Source organism: Carlito syrichta, unplaced genomic scaffold (assembly GCF_000164805.1).
Source record: "Carlito syrichta isolate Samal-C Ts95f unplaced genomic scaffold, Tarsius_syrichta-2.0.1 Scaffold109667, whole genome shotgun sequence".
NCBI lineage: Eukaryota > Metazoa > Chordata > Mammalia > Primates > Tarsiidae > Carlito > Carlito syrichta.
In genome coordinates, this window is record NW_007053763.1 from 379348 (window position 1) to 398969 (window position 19622).

Here is a 19622-nt window from a genome sequence, read left to right on the forward strand (position 1 = left end):
TTTCCAGCTGTCTCCTCTATCTTATCCTTAGAGAATTATATATCACATTAATTGGTGCTCTGTCACATAAAAAGATTCCTGCGATGATTAATTGCATCCTTGGTGCTTTTGAGTCATACTTCCCTCACCAGAGGGATTCCAATCACATGGCATGACCTTCCAGCAGGTACCCCTCTCGGCAACCCTCACAACGCCACCTACCTTCCGGAACTTCTCCATTTGCTTGTAGAGGTCTGGATCGAGCTCCTGAGACACATCTTTCATCCATAATAACGCTCCTCTGTACTCCGTCCGGCACTGTTCCATGCGGTTCACCGTCAGCCAAGTGTCCGAGATGGCCCGGTGCCGAAAAGTTTCCACTTCTTGGTGAAATCGACACAAAGGATTTCGCAGGGCCAGCCTGGGCAAGAGGAAAAAGCAGCACTCTTGAAACTAACCAGGCAGGAACTTGAACCCGTAATAGTTTGCCAAACTTAATCTCAAGGGCCTAGAACAGTGCCTGGAATGCAAAAGATGCTCCAGCACTATTTGTTGAGTAATCATGGAAAGGTGGTGAATGGGTGAATGAGCCAGAGGTGAGGACTTGTGTCCCAAGCCTTAGGTCACTGCTACCACTGTTACTGACGGAGTGTCTCCATCAGTGTTTCCAGGAGTGGTCTCGAGACTGGCAGAGTGCTCGTCTGAAGGTGACGCCAGGCCTGTGTGAATGGTGGTCAAGATATGACCTTGCCCATGTCTACGCATGGTCACGCTTACTCCTCCAAAGGCTGGTCCTTGTAGCGGGGATGGGAGTGTACGCGATGAGGGTCTCTGTGCCAGGCCATTTTAGATCACTCTCTAAGGGTCTGGGCATCTGTGCTTGCTCCAATGGTCACAGAGGAATGTAGCCTTGTGGCACGTTCTAGGGAGGAGGTAGCTGCATTTACCGAGGGCCTGTGGTGTGTCAGCACTTTCAGATTGGTTATATGACTTCATCGTGACAAAAAAGAAAGCTTAAGAAAGTGACGAAGTAGGTGTGAAGTTATTATAATATTGACTGTGACATGCTGCTATTTATCAGACCAAAAAAAAAAGTTTAAAGCACATCAAACTTTTGATAAAATATTTATTTGGGGGTCAAAACATTGCTTGTTTCACCTTCCTACCCCAAATGAACAATGTCAGATGAATTATACTCTCAAAATATATTCTTCTCCATGAAGTTTCAGGGCACAGATGCATAAAAAAATTTTTGTTAAAGATGAAGACTTACGTTTCAATTTAGGCTGGGTGCAGTGGCTCATACCTGTAATGCTAGTACTTTGGCAGGCCAAGGTAGGAGGACTGTTTGAGCCCAGGAGTTCAAGACCAGCCTGGGCAATATAGCAGACCTCGTCTCTACAAAAAAATAGAAAAATTAGCTGGGCATGGTTGCATGGGTCTTTAGTCCCAGCTACTTGGGAGGCTGAGGTGGTAAGGATGGCCTGAGTCCAGGAGTCTGAGGCTGCAGTGAGCCATGATTGTACCACTGCCCTCCAGCCTGGGTGACAGAGTAAGACTAAAAAATCAAAATAAATTTCAATTGAAATTCATACTTATTTAGCTGAAGGGAACAACGGTGTCAGTGAGTGAAAGTTGGCTTTAGCAGTTCCATAGGTGTCTGCACAGGCCTATGTGTAAGTCACACTCTAAGATCATAATGGGGTAACAAACTGTTCAAGGAAAAATATCCCTACTTTTCCTAGTTTTCCTCTTGTCTGTAAAGCATTGTCTTTAAGTACTGAGCACTTCTATAAAACAGCTTGCTCACACGGTCTTTCCTAGACATGTACATCATTTTAAAAGACATTTCTGTGCTGTAAAGGAAGCTTGTGTTTTATCCCTGTTGGTTTAAATTTAATACTGTTCATCAAATAGAATTTGTAGTTGTGGCAACGACTATCGAATAAGTCAGTAAAATAAACATGGGCGTGAAGGTTTGTATAATTCAAGGCTTCTGTTTAAAGAGAGAGTGTCCTCAGCCTTCTCCCTGAGGATCCTGTTTATTTCTGAACTCACTGTTATCTCTTGGTTTTGCCTATGTTCCTAAACCGACAGAAAGAGTCTTGTGAAGACAGTATTCTTGATCTCTGTGACTGTTATCAAGAAACGTTTGAAGATGTAATAAGGTTTTTTTTGTTGTTTTGGGAGGTTTATTTTTTATGTTTTTTTATTGTGAAGTTGTGGGGTACAGTTAAGGGTTAGGTATACAATTGCGTTTCATTCAGGTACCCTGTTGATATGGGGTGTTTCCCCGTTCCCAGACAGATATTTGCTACTGTTAATCCCATCTCCCTCCCCCCACCATAGTTTCCCAGTACGGTCAGTCATTTTCGTATAGTATTGCATTGGATGTTTAAGTTCCATTATATGAGTGAGAACATGTGATACTCGGATCTTTGTTTCTGTGAGAGGTCACTCAGTATTATAGACTCTAGTTGGGAGGTTTTTTTTTTTGGTGTTGGTGTCTCACTCTGAAGCCCACCCAGGCTGGAGTACAGTGGCACAATCATGGTGACAGCTCACCACAGCCTCGACCTCCTGGATTCAATAGATCCTCTCATCTTATCCCTGGGTAAGCTAGGACTATAGGCATGCACCACCATGCCTGGCTAATTAATTTTTTTTTTTTTTTTTTTTGTAGAGATGAGGGCTCACTATGCTGCCCAGGCTGGTCTTGAGCTCCTAGGCTCAGGTGATCCTCTTGCCTCGACCTCCCAAAGTGCTGGTATTATAGGCATGAGCCACTGTACCCAGCCAAGATCTTGATGATAAGGGCATATAAAATCATTTCATTTTCTTCCTCTGTAACTTGCTTCATATAAAATCAGAAAGGTGAAACCTGTTCACTTGTGATATGAGAAACTAAGTCTAGAACAAGAAAAACTCACTTACTGAAAACATCAAGCTTCAATGCAAAACTGGCTCACCTGTTCATTTGTGAAAATCCACCCAATAGGAATAATTAATAAAGTACCCAGAGGTCTACTACAAAGACACTTGTCCTTTAGTAGAAAAAGGTGGAAATGACCTGACACTTGGACAGAAGGGCTTGGGTTAAATGTACTGTGGCATGCCCAGATACAATATGAAACTGGATGTTTTAAAAAATGTACACACTGAGCTTCAAGTCAGTGACAAGTAAAATATTATATATATATATATATCTCAAGTATGCATTGAAATAAGAAAGGTGTTAGGTTTAGTTGATTAAAAAATCAATTTACCAGCCAGGCATGGTGGCTCATGCCGTAATCCCAACACTTTGGAAGGTGGAGACAAGAGGATTGCCTGAGCCCAGGGGTTCGAGACTAGCCTGGGCAACTTGGCAAGACCTTGTCTCTACAATAAATAAAAAAATTAGCCTGTAGTTCCAGCTACTTGGAAGACTGAGGGGGAAGGAGTCCAGCAGGTTGAGAATGTGAGTGTGCCACTGCACTCCAGCCTGTGTAACAGTGAGACTCTGACTCAAAATAATAATAATAATAATAATAGACAAGTTAGTATACAATACTATTCAGAAACTGTATGGTATGATGCTGCTTATGTTAAATATATCCTGGTGTACCCTATGTCATGTCCATTCAAGTTCATGAGAGCTTCCTGGATTCTACTTCCTCCATGTTTAGGAGACCTGGTTGGGATTTTGTGTGCATGGTGAGCAGGTGGAGCCTTCCAAATGACAAAGCTGGCCACACTGCATCATCAAAGTATGGGTGTGCAGTTTGCTAATTTATAGTAGCGAAACATTCAAGCATTATCTGAATCATTTTGTTGATTTCTTTCACTGCTTTTGTTTGTATACAAAAGTTAGACAATATAAGCTTAAGGTGTGTTCTGGGAGCCCCTTAGGCATATCATTATGAAAGTGTATCCTAGATAGCCATACTTTAAAAGAATTAATAAGGCAATCAGTTGTGGTATCCCTTTGGGTGATTGTGTCTAGGAATTTGGCTTTGTTTTCCATAAGTGATAGTTAATTTTGGTAGATAAGAGTTTTCCTGACTGAGATTAGTGATAATAACATGTCTAACAGAGGATAATTTACAAAAGAGTTTTCAGGAATCAATGATGTTTGTAAGGTGGAGAAGGCCATAGAGGCATAGAAAAATGAAAAATAGACACAGTAGGTCTCTTCCTTCTACTCCCATCTTCCTCGCGTTTTCATTAGGAACAACCATGTAATGTGCTCAGGGCCTGTTCTTGGCCCATAGGCAGAGAAAGCAGGAAGGAGAAATCAACAGAAGAAGAAAATATCGTACACTTAGTGAGTGACATTTCTGTGGCCTGAATATTTTGGGGAATTACCCACATGCCTCAGTTAAGTATGATTCGCCTATTGTGAGTTGTGGACATTTGGGGGGCTTAGAATTACTGGGGGAGAAGGAAGAGAGGACGGGTGTTACTTTTCTTAGGCATAGACATCAGCTGGGTGCTTATTTTACATCACCCATAGAAATGAGTTATGATGGTGTCAAAAAACTACCACCAATCTACCACAATTTTCTTTGCACCAGAGCTTTTCAAACTCAAATGTATATCAATAGCAACCGGGGATCTTGTTCAAATGCTGACTTGGACTCAGTGGGACTATAGTAGGGCCTGGATTCTGCATTCCTGACACACCCCCAGGTGATGCGGCAGGCCAGGGTCTGCGTGGTGTGATCCCGGCACCCAGAGCAACACCTCTCAGAAGCTAATTTTACCACGGAGAGTAGAGAGGGAACCCCTTCAACCCCATCTCATTAGGCTCCTGCTTTAATCAGCTGCTGAAGGGGACCAGACTGATGGCTGTGAGCAGCACTGAAGGTCAAATATAAGCTAGGACAGCACTTGCCATGATTGGTGCATATAAAGCTCCAAGGAACCAGAAGAAATACGAAAAAAAAATTCTTAATTAACAGGGAGGAAAAAAAAATCCTACATGTTCATCTTAATTAGAGAGTTAATTAACATGAACCAACGAAGCACAGAGCAGCCCCTCAGCCTCAGGCAAAAGCCTTCTAGAGGACACTAGGGTTCCCTCCCTGAGAAGAGGGTCCCAGATTCTCTTCAGATCCCTGCACTGGGGACCCAGTGAAGGCCACACACCTTTGCTGGGAAGAAAAGCAGAGGGCCTTCCCCGTCGCTTGCATCATCTTTCCCGCTCTGGTTTTATCTTGGAAGCCTTGGGATCGGAGGAATTTTCCCAGTTCGTTTTCTTCTTGAGACAAGACTGATGAGGAAAAGACCAAAAGGAACCATGAACAATGAGCATGGTTGGGACAAAGAGAACGAGAAAGACAAATCACAAGGTCCTCTCTCTTCCAGAGGCTAAGGCGAGCTGAAATTAAATCCCAGAAGCAGGCTACAAGGTAAGTCCCCACCCCCACCCCCATTGAACTGTCTTCCCCTTACAATGCGAGAGATCACATTCCCGTGAATGCATCTGTCAGGGAGTCGGGGCCCTGCCATCAGGACCAGAAAGTGACCTCTGTCCTGAAAAGCGAGCCTGCAATGTGCGCTTGGAGCTGAAATAAAGGAGTTGGGTTTGTCGAGTCTTAACTGTGGGAATCTTTTGTGGCTGCCCAGGATGCTGGGCAAGCTGCCTCCTGTTCCTCTCTCCCGCTGACTTTTTGATCTCTGCTTTCTGAACTACATTCTGCTCCTTTGTAAAGCAATTCAAATACCTCATCCATGACACAGGTTTATAAAGGTTGGAAGTGGGGGCGGGACTGAGGGTGGGTCCTGCATCAGGATGATGACTTGGTGGAATTTTAAAATGCAGAGCTGGAACCAAATCTGAATTGGTTATGCCTGAACATGGCCTTGTTTTTAAAGACCTCAGATGGCATTACTGGTGAGAAAGTGACTTGGTACAAGCTTTTTATAGGTTGATTTTGGTGGTACACATAACAAAGTCATAAGACGGCACGTATATTTTGACATTGCACTTCTGTTAGGACTACATCCCAAGGAAGTAGTAAAAGCATACAAAGATGGGAATGCAAAAATAATCTTAGTATATTATTTTTTTTATCTTTTTTGGGGGGTAGAGACGAAATCTTGTTATGTTGCCAAGGCTGGCCTCCACTCCTGGCATCAAGTGATCCTCCTGCCTTGGCCTTGCAAAGTACTGGGATTACAGGAATGAGCCAATGTTCCCAGCCTAGCATTATTATATATAACAGAAAAACACTCTTTCCTTATACTAGGGACTCATTTAATAAAATACAGTACACCCACATAATGAACAATGGGAGTCCTGAACACACACCCACAGATGAGCTGTAGGCACCAGAGTGACACTTAGCTTCTGAGATATATATATTTTTTAATTGGGGTCTTACTGCATTGCCCCAGCTGGAGGGCAGTGGCACACTCATGGTCACCCCAGCGTCGATCTGCTGGGCTCAGGCAATCCTTCCACCTCAGCCTTCCAAGTAGCAGGAACTACAGGTACGCGCTACCATGCCTGGCTAATTTTTTGATTTAATAGAGATGAGGTCTCATCATGTTGCCCAGGCTGGTCTTGAACTTGTGGGCTAAGGCAATCCACTCACCTCGGCCTCCCAAAGTGTTGGGATTACAGGCAGAGCCACCAAGCCCAGCCAAGATGTATTTGTTCCCTAAACACAGCATTTACTGTTGACATACCTTGAATGCTACTTTTATTTCCTGCTTCTCTTTTTTTTTGAGTTGGAGTCTCACTCTGTCGCCCAGACTGGAGTGCAGTGGCCGCTCCCGGCCACCGCAGCCTCGACCTGATGGGCTCCAGCGATCCTTCTGCCTCAGCCTTCCAAGTAGCCAGAATTACAGGCGTGCGCTACCACACCCAGCTAATTTTTTTTTGATTTATTGTAGAAATGAGGTCTCGCCTGCCCAGGCGGGTCTCGAACCCGCGGGCTCAGGCAATCCACTCACCTCAGCCTCCCAAAGGCGCGGGATTACAGGCTGAGCCACTGAGCCCAGCTTATTTCCTGATTCTTAATGGATGTATTTACACATCATGTATCTCTAAAACTGCTTTCTAAATGCTACCGAGATTCTTGTTGGTTTTCATGAGCCAGTCAGGCTTCCTTAAGAATGCATTCCATGCCTGACACAACCCCTCTGGCACCAGCTTTAGGATGCTGGCAAGAACCATGAATCCAGAGGTGGAGGCTAAACTCAATACAACTTCCTTATTCGTTTGTGACTATAGTTCACTCTAAATAGTCTCCTGGGAGGGCCTAGTCATGGAGAGGTTTTTAGAATCCATTTTTCCTGAGAAATCAATGACAACCCTGCATCCTCTTCTGTCTCTCCAACACCAAGTTCACTGGTCAAAAGTCAGCTCAAAGACTACTTCCTCTGGGATGCAGCTGATCAGTTAATTCCTATTTTGCTGGACAGCAATGCCCTCTGGGCATCCACTTTGGCACTTAGCATGCCAAACCCATGTGAGTGTGAGTGATGGGCACATGTCTACCCTTCCCAGGAGACTCTAGGCATTCTAGGATAGGGACCACATCCAAACCTCCTATTCCTCAGGCTGAGCATAAAGTCTTATATTCATGGCATGCAAAGACTTGTGAAATTGAATTAACTATAATTTTTGCCTTATTATTCTCATATACTTTATTTCACTGTTATGCCATGGTTCTATGTAGCTTTAAAAAATGGTTCCTATAATTTGGTAGGGTTGGGCACAGTGGTTCACGCCTGTAATCCCAATATTTGGGAGGCTGAGGCAGGAGGATTGCTTGAGCACAGGAGTTTCAGACCAGCCTAGGCAACACAGCGAGGCCCTAACTCTACAAAAAATAATTTAAAAATTAGCTGGGCATGGTGGCATGCACCTGTAATCCCAGCTACTTGGGAGGCTGAGGCAAAGGACTGCCCGAGCCCAAGAGGTTGAGGCTGCAGTGAGCCATGATCCTGCCACTGAACTCCTGTCTGGGCAAAAAAGTGAGACCACAACTTAAAAAAAATTTTTTTTCTGTAATTCTAATAAGGTTTTTTGTTTAGTACCTTCTATTCCTTCTTCTCTCCAATGACTAATACGTGACTCACTCCATTCCACAACGACTCTTTTCCTATGGAGAGTAATGTCCATGTTTGTTTCTAATAGCACAAGGCTATTGTCATCTTTCTTACCCTGAAGCCTCAAGTCACATACAAATACTTCAGACTAGGAAGAAACCAATTCATGGTTCCAGAATGATTACCTGGTTGGTGAAATGTGCTCTTTCCTAAACAAACTTAAGTAAGTTGAAGAATTTGAAATAATTTTTGGTCACTATATGCACTTGAGGATTACACTTGGGTGGTAAGCAGGTTGCCTTTTATTTGCTGACTCTCATTAACTGGCAATGCCACTTGAAGGGCAGTGGAACAAAGTGCGAGACCCATTAGGTCTGGTTGGTAGCGTGGTGGGCAAGGATGAATGTGGCTGGTGAGGTGAGCTGGTGACAGCTTGTGTCCTATCTATAAGCCATGGTATAGGAGTGTGGATTCTACCTTTAAGTGCTACTGAAGGCTTTTAAAAGCGGGGAGCAGTATGATCCAATTTACACTTATGAAACCTTTTATTTTTAAATAATGTTAGATTTATAGAAAAATTACAAATAGTATGGAGTTCTTGTATATCCTTCTCCAGCATCAATATGTACATATTTTTAAAAATTTTTATTTTTTTTTTGAGTTAGGGTCTCACTCTATCACCTGGAGTGCAGTGGCATGATCATGGCTCACTGCAGCCTTGACCTCCTGGGCTCAGGCAATCTATCTTTCCATCTCAGCCTCCCAAGTAGCTGGGACTACAGGTGTATACCACCATGCCCAGCTAATTTTTTGATTTTTTTGTAGCGACGTGGTCTCACTATGTTGTATAGGCTGGTCTTGAACTTCTGGGCTCAAGCAATTCCCTCGCCTCAGTCTCCCATAGAGCTGGGATTACAGGCATGAGCCATTGTGCCTGGCCTTGTCCCTTAATATGTACCTTATGTAACCATGGGACAGTTATCAAAACTAGAAAATCCACATTGGTATGGTACTATCAACTAACCTATAGACTTTATTTGAATTTTATCAGTTTTTCCACCAACATCCTTTTGTTTTTGTTCCAGGATCCAATCCTGGGTCTCACATGGCATCGAACTACTGAGACCCAGGATGTCTTTCATAACTTTGACAGCTTTTGGGTCCCAGTCAGCTCTTTTTTAGAATGACAAACCCTCAATTTGGGTTTGTCTGATGTCTCCTGATGAGACTGGGGGATGGATCTCTGGAAAGGGTACCACATGGTGAAGAGTTCTTTTCAGTGCATGGATCAGAGTTAAGTGATGTCAGCACCCATTATCGCTGGTGATGTCAGCTTTGATCGCTCAGTTAAGGGAGATGTCTGATGGGTTTCTCCATTGTAAGGTTATAACCTTTCCCTTGTATAATTAATTAACTTCTTGGGGGAAATTCATGAGACTATGCAAATACCCAGTTTCTCCTCAAACTTCACTCACTAAGGGTAACACGCTTCAGTAAATCTCACATGCCACAATTCTCATTGTGGTGTTTTCCAAATGGTGATTTTGTGGATCCCTTGTTCTTTCTATTAAATAAATGAACTAGAATTATTTTTTTTAATTTTTTTTGAGTTAGAGTCTCACTCCGTCACCCAGACTGGAGTGCAGTGGCCGCTCCCGGCTACCGCAGCCTCGACCTGCTGGGCTCCGGCGATCCTTCTGCCTCAGCCTTCCAACTAGCTGGAACTACAGGTACGCGCTACCACGCTTGGCTAATTTTTTATTTATTGTAGAGATGAGGTCTCGCCAAGTTGCCCAGGCGGGTCTCAAACCTGCAGGCTCAGGCAATCCACTCACCTCAGCCTCCCAAAGTGCTGGGATTACAGACTGAGCCACCGAGCCCGGCCTTAGAATTATTTTATGAGGAAGGGTTGTCCCTGCTCAACTGTCTCGCTCTCTGGCTGTCCGTCTGTCCATTTGTTCATCCATTCATCCATTCATCCATCATCTCCAAATAGAAGGGATGTTTATTTTCTTCTATGGGCTATTATTTGATACTACTATTATTTGTTTTGTTGCTCAAATTGTGCCAGCTTTGAGCACAGATTTACCAGAGTACAGTTCGTATCCAGCTAAAAATAGTTTTCCAAAATAACTGAGGTTAGTCCTTTTTTTCTCCACTCTAGTGAGCGCGATGCTGTTTCCCATTTGTAATGCAATTAAGTCCATTTGTTACCATTTATATTCCATTTCAGATGATCCCACATGTGGTTGTGTTTAAGTATTTTCGAATACATGAAATATTGATTGTGGTTTTTTGTTTTTTGTTTTTGAGTCAGAGTCTCACTCTGTAACCCGGGCTGGACTGCAGTGGCATGGCTACTGCAGCCTCGACCTGCAGGGCTCAGACAATTCTTCCAAGTAGCTGGAACTACAGGTGCATGCCAACACACACGGCTAATTTTTTGATTTATTGTAGAGACGAGGTCTCACCAAGTTGCCCAGGCTAATCTTGAACCCCATAGCTCAGGCAATCCTCTTGCCTCCACCTCCCAAAATGCTGAGATTACAGGCTTGAACCACCATGCCCAGCCTATTGACTGCAGGTTTTCAGAGTCAGAGCTTCCAGAAGGTATCTCGGAGGCAAGGCTCCCTCCTCCCCTCTGCTCCTCGGTTCTCATTCCCTCCTAATCTCCAAGTCTCCCCACCCCAGCCCTCCCATATCCAATCTCTTTGGTTTCTGTTTTATCCTTACTGAATTTCTTTTGCACAAAATGATTAGCCCACATGTGTGTGTGTGTGGGGGGGTGTATTGCCTTCTTTTTTGCATTTGTATTTTATCATATCACTTTCCTGCTGGCGTGAGGGACAGCATGGTATAGATATGCTTTTGTGGTTTGCTTCTTTCACTTAAGAGTCTGCCCTCAAAATCATTCTGTATTAGTTCAGAGAGTTTCCCCATTTTGTTCTTCGGCAGCTGCATAGCCACACCCTGAAATTAACCACACTATGTTTAGCCCGCCATCCAACTTGGGAGCCCTTTACAGTTCAGGCGGGCAGAACTCCTCCTTCCCATTGCCACTGAGATCGCACGGTTCACATGAGCCTCGGGGGAGGGCACAGAAGGGCTAATTCCACCACCGCAGCCCAGCTTCACTGGCACAGCCAGATGACTGCACCAAGGGGAGAGGTATTGTTCTGACCCTTACATTCCAAGAGAATGATAAGCCTTGATGGTGTTCAATCAGAATTCTATTAATTAATCTGATGTGCTTCAGAGGGGAAGGTCTTTCTCAATATTCTATTCAAAATATTAATATAAATGGAAAGCATAATTTATGTTCAGAGAATCATCATTTACAGAAAATATACAAGTATTCATCTTTTCTTCCCTTGTTACAATATGCATAGTTCAATGAAAAGGAGGCACACTGAGCTTCGTGTGACTGTCCTTAAAAAGTTAAAGTTGGCTGGGCACGGTGGCTCAGCCTGTAATCCCAGCACTGTGGGAGGCTTAGGCCTGAGCCCAGAAGTTTGAGACTAGCTTAGGCAACTTGGTGAGACCTTGTCTCTACAATTAATCATAAAACTTAGCCAGGCGTGGTGGTGTGCATCTGTAGTTTCAGCTACTTGGAAGGCTGAGGTGGAAGGATCACCTAAGACCAGCAGGTCAAGGCTAGGTGGCCATGAGTGTGCCACTACACTGCAGCCTGGGTGACAGAGTGAGACTCCAACTCCAAAAAAAAAAAAAAGAAAGAGAAAAAAGTTAAAGTTATCATTTTCAAAATATCTTTTGTTTCCTACCACACAGGAGAGAAAATGATTCATTTTACAATGAGTATTAGGAGCACAGGGTCAAGTAGAAGGGAATTTGACCAATAATTCCCCCAACACAGGATAATCTGATCAGGTTGAAAAGCAAACTCTGAGTGTACACACATATACATACCTAGTTGGTCAAGCCTACTACACACCTAGGCTATGTGGGATGGCTTATTGCTCCTAGCTACAAACCCATCCAGCATGTTATAGTCCTGAACACTGTAAGGGAGTGTAACACAAGGGTAGTTGTGCATCTAAACACAGAAACGGTATAGTAAAAATACAGTATTATAATCATTTGGGACCACAATTGTATGTTGTCTGTCATTGGCTGAAACATTGTTATATGGTCCATGACTATGTATGTGTGTGTATATATATATGAAGGGGACTCCAAAAAAACTGGAATTTCCTTTTGGAGGGTGGGCCCCTTGTAGTATAGGATTCCCCTGCTAGGTAAGCGTTCTAGGCACCCATTGGTACCAACTAGCATTGTTGTCACGGGTTGCGTTTGGCTTTAGTGAAATTTTTTTTTTGAGCTCTTTCAGTGTGTTCGCCCATTTCATGATGGGAGATTTATGAGTGCACCTACCCACACCATGCCGAGTGTTCAGGAGTTTTTGACCCCAAACGGCATGACCCCTATGCCCTACCCTCCCTATTCACCTGATCTCGACCTGAGCAACTTTTTTTTGTTTCCCCAATGAAAAAAGTCCTCAAAGGGAAACGTTTTGCCGATGTGGAAGAGGTGAAACTAAAAACAGCAGAAGCACTAAAAGGCATCAAAATTGACAAGTTCAAAAACTGTTTTGAGCAGTGAAAAAATGTGTCTTTCTTGGTGTACTGTATCCAACAGATAGTACTTTGAAGGTAACTGACGTTTAAACAAGTATAAATATACAATTTTTTATAAATAAATTCTGGGGTTTTTTGGTTCCCCCATAACACACACACACGTTCACATATATATGCCTAAACATATATTTACTTGGTAAGCACCAGCTTCCCAAAAGCTGTCAGCTAGCCATTTTTTGGGTCACATTTTCTATCTTTCTAGGTCAAAAACTTTCTTTGACATTTTGTAAGAACTTTTACTTTAAAAGTTTTAAATTAATATATCTTAGTTACACATTTTTTTTAAGTACATGTGATATTCTGGTAACTGTGTACAAAGTTTGGTGATCAAATCAGGGTAATTGGGATATTCATCACCTCAAACATGTATCTTTTCTTTGTGTAGGGAACATTATGGTTCTTCTCTTCCATTTATTTTGAAATACACAAGTTATTAATTATAATTTCAAAAAATTAAAAAATAATAAAAGCACCCTCTGATTATAGTGTAGACAGGCTAGAGAGAGAGAGATGGAGAAAAGATCAGAAGTCAATTTAGTCAACCAAGTGAGAGTGATTGATGGTGGTGGCCTGGACGAAGGCAATGGCAGAGAAGATGGAGAGAAGATGAATCTGAGAGCTATTTAGGAGGCAAATGAACTAGCATTTGAGACTGACTGGATGTGGACAGAGAAATGGAGGGTGTAGAGTGGAGTGTCATGTGTTGATTTCCTCATAACTTAAGATCTTGGAGTTGTCCAGGCATGGTGGCTCACACCTGTCATCCCAGCAATTGGGAGGTGGAGGCAAGAGGACTGCCTGAGCCCAGAGGCTCAAAACCAGCCTGGGCAATTTGGTGAGATCTTGTCTCTATAATAAATTAAAAAATCAGCCAGGTGTGGTGGCATGCACCTGTAGTTCCAGCTACTTGGAAGGCTGAGGTAGAAGGATACCCTGAGCCCAGCAGGTCGAGGCTACAGTAAGCTGTGATTGTGTCACTGCACTCCAGCCTGGGTGACAGTGAAACTCAGACTCAAAACAAAAATAAAAACAAAGATCCTGGCATTGGAGCCTGGGGGATGTCTTAGCTCAAACACCTAGTAGATGTTAACACAGATAATTTATAAAATACTGCCTCTAAGTACTATGATTTTGATCTTTCCCCAAATAGTTGTTTTAATAAAATATTTTACTAATATAGAAAAATTACCAACTGTTAATTTGTGATTATTAGAAGGGGGTCTGGCAGCATTGGCAATAAAAAGACAATAAAAAGCTAGTGTAGTCTCAAAAGCATCAAATTATACTATTAAATGACCTACATATAGAAATTTAGAAAAATATTAAGACACAACTTGATATTCAGCATTTCAGAGATATCCTTGCTGGGAATGCTTTTAAGACAGGATGGCCATATGAAAACACTATTCCCTGGGAACCTAATATGTTCATGTTCATGAAGTAATGAAGTAATGTCACCAAATGTCATCAACCAATTACCTGTGCTTTTTCTCTCCATTTGTCATTTTAAAATGAATAAAACTGGATATAAGAGAGCCAGGGTCATCAGGAAAAATAACTCAAAATTTAAAAGCCTAAGATATAGAACTGAGAACACTTTATAATTGGGAAAATGACATGTCCATATCCATGGGAGGTCCAACACAAAACTCCCCTGACACCACTTTGAAAGATAAATAGCCTGTGTAATTTATTAGTAAAAATTATTAGAGATTCTGCTCTCTGTCATCTAAAGGGCACAGATAAACACCCTAAGTAGTTTCCTAAATAATGATATACTAAGGCAAAATACCCTATTTTTTTTCTTATTGTCTATTTAATCAACATTCAACTTATGGCATACTTACAACATATCCTCTTTTGATAGAGTACAATTGCTTTTGATAAGTCCAAACAGGTTCTCTGAATTGAGTGAAACAGCTGTAACAAAAACAAAAACACAATGCAAAATACAACAGACAGTAGTGAAATAAAAAATAACTATAATTTCACACGGCGAAACAGCCTAAAAAATAATAATAATTCATTAAAAACAACCACAGTGTTTGATTTTCCCAACAAAAACTAGATCACATGTGTAAGTTGTACTTAATGTTAGGTGGTGTACTATAGAGAGACCATGACCAAAGCCTTTAAATATGCTCCCACCATTCTATAGTGATTGGAACTCATCATCTCTATAATCTAAATTAAGATCTACAGAACAATAATTTCCTCCAGACTACTGAAATCATGGCTAAAAAACAGAAATCCCAAGTGAAGGGCCCAGTTAGAGGACTTGGTAAACCAGAGACTCAATATGCATTAATTATCCAATTTCTTCCTTTCACCACTTGCTGCCTTTTTTTGTAAATGGAGGATCTGTCAGTTATCAAATTTAAAAGATGACATTAACTTATTTTGTGATCCTACTGTATTTTATGGCCTGCTTAAACATCTGGGTAAGCCAAGCAATAATCAATCAGTTGAATGTACTGTCTGGAAGACATCTAATAATGTGGAGCCGGCAGCCCTATCACTCCTAATTTTTCCAACAATTTCATAAAATATACAGAGAGATGACCTAATGTTGTGCTATGGCCATTCTAGAGGAAATTGGGGGAGTGGCAGATGGGGTGCCCTGAGAAAACCCTGACTAGATTTCAACTCATGGTGGATCAGTTTTGGCTTCAGAAATCAAGGAAACTCAAGGAAAGACACAACATATTTCACGCTTTCACTACCCTCTGTCCACTGACTTGGAGACAGGGATAGCATCCATGAGAAAGCCCAGCAGACACACAGCCTGCCCTGCAGAGCCACTCAGTGAGGCAGGGCAAGCTTCTCCCTTCCTCTCCCCTAGTGTCCTGGTCATGTGATATAGAAATTATGTCCTACTGTCATAAAGCATTTCATATTTGAAATGATCCAGCTGGGCATGGTGGCTCAAGCCAGTAATTACAGCACTTTGGGAGGCCGAGGCAAGAGGATTGCCTCAGTTCAGCGGTTCGAGACCAGCCTGGGCAATTTGGCAAGACTTCGTCTCTATAAAAAAATTTAAAAATTAGCTGAGTATGGTAGCGCATGCCTGTAGTTCCAGCTGCTTGGAAGGCCGAGGCGGAAGGATCACTTGAGCCCAGTAGGTCGAGGCTGCAGTAGCTGTGAGCATGCCACTGCACTCCAGCCTGGGTGACAGAGTGAGATTCCAACTCAGAAAAAAAAAAAAAGAAATTATATGCTTCATGATAAATATGACCAAATTATCTAATACAAATGGATGCATGCATATATCCCTAGAAGATCAGAGACCATTCCTAGGAATACTTAATTTGATAAAACTTGGTCATAAATAATATAAATGTACGAATTCTCATTTCATTAAGTTGCATCCTCCACCTGTTTAGAAAAGGAAAAAACACACCCTTTGGAACCATAAGAGAAACAGAAAGTCATCAGTCTGGATCCTCCCCAGTAAATACTTGATGGTAGTATTTTGTGTCAGAAACCTACACTAATATTTCCTGGATATAGGAGCAAGGAGGTTCAATGTGGAACTGTTCTATTGTTACTGTTCACTCTTTAAAAACTGAGGTATAAACTAAATGCAATAAAGGGCACAGCTCTGAAGTGTTTGGTTCTGTGAAATTTGATGACTGTATACATTCATGTAACCACAGCCTTGGCAAGATGAGAATTATTTTCATCATGGTCAGTTCACTCTGCCATGGCAAAGTGACTCTGGCAGAAAGACTTCTGTCACCAGAGATTAGTTTTGTCTGTTCTTATACTGAGGAAATCTTTTTGAGAAAAGAGATTATTAACAAGCAATGTGGAGAAATACTAGAACTCAGCACAACATTTCTAGGTTAACTTTCCAAAGGATTGCAATAGAATCTGACCAACACTGTAGCTTGGCACATGTTTCCTGTGCCAACAGAATGAAACGTCTTTGCTATAAGCTAGCCTCAATGGATAATTCAGGGTGAGAATGCATCCAAATGGTTTACATATCATTTTCATATGCTTGTTGATGGAATCCACTGTCTCCATAAACATCAGTATCAACATTTCTGCAACAGAAACCTCTACCATGTGTAAAATTCTTAGTCACAGCTAAGCACCCTGGATGCTACGTGCTTAGGACAGCAGCTATTTTGAGTAAGTACAGTCGGTTCAGTAAAAAGTGCTGCTACAAAAGCCTACACATAGTGCATAGTATACTTGTAATTAATAAGTATAAATTACTTTGTGAATAATGCTTATGTTGACCAGGAAGAAAAAAGCTATGAGATATCCAAAGCACACATAACCTCTAATAATTTATACTCTTAGAACACAAAAATCGGAATAGATGTTTTTCAGTTCAACTTTTCTCCCTTGTAGGAATTTCTTTGAGAACTTCCTTGTCAAATCCAGGCTCTATGACAATATTTCCAAGCATAAAAGGAAAGACAAGGTTGGGAACGGACATTAGCTGCACCAACACCTCCACTTCTCCAGCTGGCACTTCCTGCTTGTGCACTGTGTGTGGAGCTGGGGAGACAGCGGGGATCAGGCTAGCATGGAATTTGACCCCACAGTGGAGGGAAGGCAGGCAAATAAACCAGTACCTGGGATAATGTCACAGGAGGTGATAGCTATCAGTCATGTATCAGATGGCGAGTTGGGGTGGCGTGGGTGGGGAACAGAGGTAGACAGTGACTTGAGACAGTGACTGTGGGCTGAGGCCTGAACTAGGAGAAGGAGCCTGTCAAGGGAAGGTCTGAAAAAAGAGTGTCCAGGTAGGACACAAGCAATGCTCTGATGGGTGTGATCTTGCCTGGCCATGGACTGAGAGCTTAGACAAGACCATATGGTTGGAGGGTGGCGGGGATGGTGTAGCGCGTGGAGAGGATCTCTGAACAGGGAGGCAGGGCCAGCATGCCAGGAGTTCTGCTGTGTGCTAGACATACTGTATAGAAAGCAGTCTGAGTGGTGCTGGGCCATAATATGCAGTCAATAAGCATCAGCCATCACTCAGTTACCTAATGAGAATTGCAGAGTCAGGGTCGTTCTCCCAAGGTTACCACAGCTGTAGGTGTAACAGTGGCTCAGATCTGTGTGAGGGGGCATCCTGGACCCCAAGGGCTGCCCACCTCTTCACATTCCAAAGCTCTTCCCGGGTCTGGTCGACTCTCACATGTGTAGAATGATTCTTATCCCTCTTCCACATGACAGACCTTCCCATGTAGTTGACAACTAACATGTGTCCCTTTAGCCCTTTCTGGAGCTAATCATGATTTTCACCGCCTTGGTTACCCTTCTGGAAAGCTTTTTGAAATCTTGGGTTTTTTATCTTAGTCCCATTCAATGTTCAGCTCATTGACTTTAATTTATATATTAGTTTCTGAGATAATTTTGACACCTTACAGGACCATCTAACATATTACTCCTCTCAGCGCCCTGTTATTCACAGAAGTAGTGAGTACGCTTTCAAAATTTTAATCTGAACCATGGCAGAAATGTTCACACAAAGTTAGTGGGCCTTCTACCAATTATATTAATACTCTAGCTCAACTATGAATCCAGCTTACTGTATCATTGATTAGTCTAACTAAATATCTGCTTAGTTAATTTATTCTAGAATTTTCCAGCACTCAATACCAATCTTATTAGACTCTACTTTCCAGGATATTTTAACTTGAGTTCTTAAAAAGAAAAAGTTAAAAAAGGAAATTTTTGCCTGATCCTAAGTCTTCTGAAATCAATCCAATTCTGATTCCTCAGAGATCACCAGCAGCAGCTCTTGGATTGCATTAATTTTTCCAACAAACATTTATTGAAAATGTACCACACAACAGGTATTCCAACTAAGTTCTTGGAATACAAATGAACCGAGACACAGTGGTTACATGAGAATCTGTAGGTTTAAGAAAATGTGTTGGGATTGAATCTACCTGATTCCAGACCTTCTTCATTTTCAAATATAAAGCCCACCTAGGCCTGCCCGGGTGAGCAGCTCTAGGACCTGGACCCCAACAGGAGGTTGGACTGGGGCTGAGAGCAAAACAGAACTCACCTCTAGCTTGGCATCTAGGTCTGCGTCGGAGGCAACGACATGTTCATCTTCCTTCTTCCCTGTGGCTTTAATAAAGGCCTGCTTCGTCTCCCAATATTTCTGCTGCATCTTATTTACAACTGACTTGTCTTGAGCGTATCGATCCTGTAAATCCCAGGAATAACTGCTAAAAAAACATTGAAAGAGTCATTTTATTAATGACTAACATAAAGATTGAGATATTTTATTTTATTTACTTTTAAACATTTGAGTTGGAGTTTCACTCCATTGCGCAGGCTGGAGTGCAGTGGCACGCTCACTGCCACCCCAGTGTCGACCTGTTGGGCTCAGGTGATCCTTCTGCCTCAGCCTTTCAAGTAGCTGGAACTACAGGTATGCGCTACCACATTCGGCTAATTTTTTGATATTTTGTAGAGACAAGATCTCACTAAATTGCCCCCGCTGGTCTTGAAACCTTGGGCTCAGGCAATCCTCTCGCCTCAGCCTCCCAAAGTGCTCAGATGACAGGCTTGAGCCACCATGCCTGGCTAAACATTTTAAATAGAGATAGGGTCTCGATGGGTTGCCCAGGCTGGTCCCAAACTCCTGGACTCAAACGATCCTCCTGCCTCAGTCTCCCAAAGTGCTGGGATTACAGGTGTGAGCCACCATGTCCAGCCAGGATTAAGATATCTTAATGTGAAAGGACTTAACTAAACAAGACTTTCCATTACACATTTACATCTTCACCATTAATATACATATAAACACTTTCTTATTTGGTTATTACACCAAGAAAGTAAATCAACTGTTTCTGACTGACTCCAAATTCTTGAAAGTTAGAATGAGAAAATTTTCAATTTTTTGCAGGAAATCAAGAAACTAAACTCTGAAGAGCATTTAGATATCAACAAGTTGGACACATTCTT

The 19622-nt window shown here is 42.2% G+C and overlaps 1 protein-coding gene across 12 annotated transcripts in view; it reads right to left on the reverse strand.

Annotated features, from left to right (window-relative positions):
* Positions 1-19622, reverse strand: part of ICA1 (islet cell autoantigen 1) — a 153416-nt gene that overhangs the window by 129542 nt on the left and 4252 nt on the right. For 7 of the 12 annotated variants that reach the window (XM_021717587.1, XM_021717576.1, XM_021717572.1 and 4 more), the window contains exons 2-5: positions 18715-18877; positions 14525-14597; positions 5110-5233; positions 202-400 (exon numbers count right to left, since the gene is read on the reverse strand). In XM_021717587.1, the coding sequence (XP_021573262.1) occupies positions 202-400; positions 5110-5233; positions 14525-14597; positions 18715-18877 (559 nt within the window). Of the gene's footprint in view, positions 1-201; positions 401-5109; positions 5234-14524; positions 14598-18714; positions 18881-19622 lie in introns of all 12 variants that reach the window. The other 5 variants (XM_021717582.1, XM_008068759.2, XM_021717568.1 and 2 more) reach the window with 1 other exon arrangement.